The sequence below is a fragment of the Charadrius vociferus genome, unplaced genomic scaffold (genome assembly GCF_000708025.1).
Source record: "Charadrius vociferus isolate BGI_N301 unplaced genomic scaffold, ASM70802v2 scaffold214, whole genome shotgun sequence".
NCBI lineage: Eukaryota > Metazoa > Chordata > Aves > Charadriiformes > Charadriidae > Charadrius > Charadrius vociferus.
This window is the reverse complement of record NW_009647955.1, coordinates 3656208-3661043: the sequence shown is the minus strand read 5'-3', so window position 1 is coordinate 3661043 and position 4836 is coordinate 3656208. Positions and strand designations below refer to the sequence as shown.

General features: G+C 41.9%; 1 protein-coding gene across 1 annotated transcript in view; it reads left to right on the top strand.

Annotated features, from left to right (window-relative positions):
- Positions 1–4836, top strand: part of ATP13A4 (ATPase type 13A4) — a 40676-nt gene that overhangs the window by 4451 nt on the left and 31389 nt on the right. The window contains exon 2 of the mRNA XM_009883369.1: positions 3405–3578. Within this exon, the coding sequence (XP_009881671.1) occupies positions 3405–3578 (174 nt within the window). The remainder of the gene's footprint in view (positions 1–3404; positions 3579–4836) is intronic.

Sequence of the window (4836 nt, the reverse complement as noted above, 5' to 3'; positions counted from 1 at the left end):
GTATCAACCTGACAGACACGTTCTTACTGGTGACATCAACACCAGGATTTCTGCCAACCCTGGAAGTAATTTTTGCCATAGTGGACATGAATTTGCTTGGAGAGCTTTGTAGTATAGGCCTAATGAATCCTGAATAAGCTTGAATAATTTCCAGACCTTAATTACTGTAAGGCATTCATGTGGCTAGATAAACCTGCTGAGAAACCTGCATTGTGTGTGTACCTCTTTCCCCCTTCTTCATGCACCTTGTGGATACCTCTGTTGTGGGTCTAATATCCACTTTTTTTTTTTTTTTTTTTGAGAAGATAATAGTTTTGAGAAATCTTCTAAAAGAATTCCGTGGTTGATGTATTTGCCAAGTGAGAAGTGTTTGTACTAATACTGTTTCTGTTTCAACAAGGAGTTATTTATGTACTAAATGTTTTTTTGTGAATGCAGCATTCATTGCTATAGTCCTTTCAGCTGAAGGCACAGGGGCAGGAAAAACACTTCAGCCTAACAGAACATTTTATTCTGAAGTTAAGTATTGAAAGGTTCCAGCCCAGGGAACTTTGGCACAAGTTAGGTTTGAAGCTCGGTCTATTTCCCTGCCTAGCTTTACTTCTGAATGATGTGGCCCAGGTAACCCGCTCCAGACATTTCCAAACCATGGGAAATGCTTTGTTTTGGCTTTAAAATCCTGCATGGACATCCAGATACAACAGCAATTAACATCTAATGTTTATTCTTTCCCAGCTTACTCCTTGTAGAAATCCTGAATGCCTATATTCAGAAATATCACGTTCATCAAGACACAAACCAATGAACCTGAACCAACACCTGTCTTCATAGGGCAGAATGTGCACTGTGTCAGAACAGCTCAAGGGTACCTATCTATCTGTCTGTCTGTCTATCTATCTGTCTGTCTTGGGAAAGTCCCTTGTGAGAAGCAGCAAAATCCAGCAGAAAGTGCAGTGGATGTCTTAAGAGCATGGCCTTTTTTTTTTCCCAGCTGAGCTGTTTTTCTTGTCTTCCTCTCTCCTAGTTTTCAAGATGAGTAATAATGATGCATGCTTGGTTTGGGGACATGTCTTGAGATCTAAGGAAGCAAACCATTTTTTCAGGGGAAACTATTCTGGAAAACAGTGGCCTGGAAACATAAGCAGGCATAGGGGGACTCAGATATGTATTTTTATATATAGGTGCATGGTTTCCTAGGCAGGGAAATCTGCCCTAGCTCTGTGGTTGTGTTGTCATATCAGGCTTGAGGAATCATTCAGCGTTTCAGCAGCTGCCAACAGAAGATGATCCCAAATGACTGCCAATCACATTCCGAGTGCCCACCCTATCCCTTCTTAATTGCATTAACGACAGCCTTATTGACTTCTCAGACTTTGGGTGTAAGGCACAAAAGCTGGAAATTAAAGGAGTGATTCACTGGCAGTAGCAAGATGCACATGGCAGCAATCTCATTCTTCTCCACCCTGATATTCATGCCCATCCCAGTTTGAAAATATTATTCCAGTTACTCCAGGCCCAACCATTTGCTGGAGGAAGTCCGAAGGCACGTTCTTTTAGCAGTTCTTCCCTTGGGTGTCTCTGTCTCCTTGGGAGTTCCTTTGCCTTGCTGTCAAGCTGTAAAGTCCAGATCCAAGCATCTGGATCTTGCTAGTGAGCCATTGCTGCGAACAGTAAGTTCACATTGTTCTATGTTCTATTCTCTATGCTGGTGCTGACACTAATTTTGTAACCTTTTTGTTAAGTGTACAACTAGACAGAGGTGAATGGAGAGCCCTTTACCTGTTTATAGGAGCATGTGAATATTAATGGCACATGACTGCCACACCGACTACCTTCTAGCAACCTTGGCTGTCTGCTGTCCTCCATGAGCTTCCTTCTAACTGCTGTATAGTTGTTTTATTCTCTTGGGCTGCTCAGAGATTATTGAAGCCTTTGAAAATGCTGAGCATGTGCTTCTCAAGGTGGTATAACCAGGTCCTGTGCAATGCAGGCCACTCCCCTGTGTAGTTTACCATACCTTTTTCCCACAGCTGCCAATTTCTTCCCTTTAGAAACCCCATGGATATTACCTAGGAAGACAGAGTCTGTCTTTTGGAGAATGACATAGAGCAGGTAGGCCAAGGCAGTGTGCGGAACCACTGGGTAGGGCCTGTGTTTTGCGTAACAAGCAAAGACACCAGCACAGAACCAGGAATTATGCATTACTCATCCTTCCAATTACGTTGCCTTTTCTTCTCACCTTATGAATGGATCTTGCAATATCTGTGGCTGCACATATCTGATCTTCAGAAGCAGATTGCACAATTGCTGCAGATACCCTAGGAAGAAGGAGATTGAGGAATCTGAACCCTTATGTTAGCAAATTCTCCTGGTCACCTGATGTAATTGCAGCCATGCAGTCTCCCATCTTAGATCAGGGCTAGGTCTCCTCTATAAATTCACTGTATACATTTAATTTCACCTTTACCAAGTCCCTGCTAGCACTACTGAGAGGGAATTTGGACGTGGTACCAAGACCTGGCAGCTCTTAAGCTGTAATGCTGACACTCATCCCTTTGAAGTTTTGGGCAAGTCACTTTGCCTCACAGTAACAATTTCCCCAGCTTTGAAAATTGAATAATAATACCTACTCATACAGCTACAGTGAGTAGCTTCCTTTGGCCCTCTGAACCTGTAAAACATTCTGCAAGTCTTCATTAGTTGTTCTTACTAACAGTTATTATTATTATTTTGGGATGTTAGGACAATGGCACATCAGCAAGATCCAAAATCCCCATACTGGAGCTATCATGGAAGATGATAACAGCCCTACAAAGGCTGTGTCTGTGCCGAGTTGTGAAAGCAGCTCCAGCTGGTGCAGCCACACAGTGTTGTTCAGCAGAGACACTAGCTGAGTCTGACTCTAAAGTGTAGGTGCATTAACGCAGACTCACTGCTATGGCAGGACTGCAGTAGTGCTTCTGATTCTGAAGCAGGCACTGTCTCAGCTGCTGCAGTGGGTCTGCACCACTCTCCATCCCCTAGTGCAGATGTATTCAACTTCTTCGTCTGTCTTGCCCAGGGACCTTAAAAAAGCTGGCCAGGTAAATCTGTGTTCCTGACTTGAAGCCTAAAGGTTAGGCCCTCTGGTTCACAACTGTGTAAAACTATCCTAGAGGTTTGGTCAGACTACAGCATTCCAGATTTTGTGAAGGTGGATGAAAACTTCTGTGGAACATGCAAAATTTTTTCTAGTCATGTTTAGGACACATAAAGAAGCTACATACAAGTTCTATGACTTGTTTTTTCACAGTACCATACCAAACAGTACCTATGGGAGAGCAGTGGATGATGGGAAAGTGTAGTATTCCAGGTATTCCTTTGAGAGAAATAGTAATGATTTTTTCCTTGTCTTTGCTGTGCAGGAGATTTTTGGCTACAAAACCCAAGGCTGCCGAAAGGCCTTGTGCATTGCTGGATACATCTTGTCCTGTGGGGCTCTGCTGCTGCTGTTTTACTGGAAGCCGGAGTGGGATGTGTGGGCAAACTGCACCCGCTGCAGCTTGGGAGAAGCAGACGTTGTTCTGCTCAGAACAACAGTAGGTTCCTACTTTAATCTTTAAATTAGTCCCTAGTATGTAGTTAATTGGGAGATGAGTTAATTGGAAGAAATCCAGTTAGCTGAAATCTCTTACATTGATGATTTCCTGCAATAATATCTTCTGTTTACCATCATTGATCTAAAGAACTCTCAAGTATTCCACAAATTATATGTAAGATGATGATTGGAATGGAGGGTAACAGCTGATCAGACAACAAGTTGAAAGAAATTGGGGTGAAAACTGTGTAATATCTATGGTTTCAAGACTGTGTTATTTGCTCTCAATCCTTCCTCCTCCCTTCCACCATTCCTGTTCTTTCTATGTTGCAGATCTGTGCTCCAGATTCTAAAGCATCTGTTTGATTGGCAGTGTCCAGCAGATCCTTTTTCCCTCAGTTGGCTGTCCTCTCTGCCAAAATTTAGCCAGCGGGTGAAACCAAAGATTTGTCTAGCTCTGTCCCCAGCAATGTCCAACAGTATGCAATGCGTATAAGCAAGAGGTCAAGCTTGGACTGCTTGTCTTCTGGGCTGTATGTTTCAATTTTCCATCAGACCTTCCCCATGTCCATTAAGTAAGCAATCCTACAGTTAATGCTTTCAGGGCTGTTACGCTTTGCTAGTAGCTTCCTAATAGAGATTTCTGTCTGTTGAGGACTGTACTGAAGCACTGCAACATACGCAAACCCTGATTTCATTTCATGAAAGCTACTGCAACACTAGAAGAAGCAAACTGAGACTTGACTCTGAATCCCAGCTGAGCCTAAATACTCCAGGAGCTGGCAGGGTTGGTTTACTTCCAGAAATTTGATTTATTCTGCTTCAAAGATTACTGAACAATGGCATTTGCAAAATGTGCAATTGCAAAATGGATCACTTGCTACCACTGTATTTGAGATCCCTTCTTAAACGAGCAGGGCAGCAGGCAGTTAAAATCTTGGATTTTGAAAATCACAGATCTGCCTGTTGAATATTTTATATTGAAACAATCTGCATTCTAATAATGGGTTATGTATTTTTTTTTAAAGAAGCATATTAGGTTTAATCTCCCTTTTTAATCTTCAGTTCAGTTTGCATTTTTAATTACCTATTCTTGTGACTCATTTTAAATGGATTTACCATGCCAAGCAATTTTCAGATAAATGAGTTTTTAAATGATCCTTTATGTAATTAAACAAGAATTGAATCATATTGTACAGTCTTTTTATCAGGAAGGTCGCTTAAAGTATGCTGTGGGCATTTAACAATTTCAGATTTCC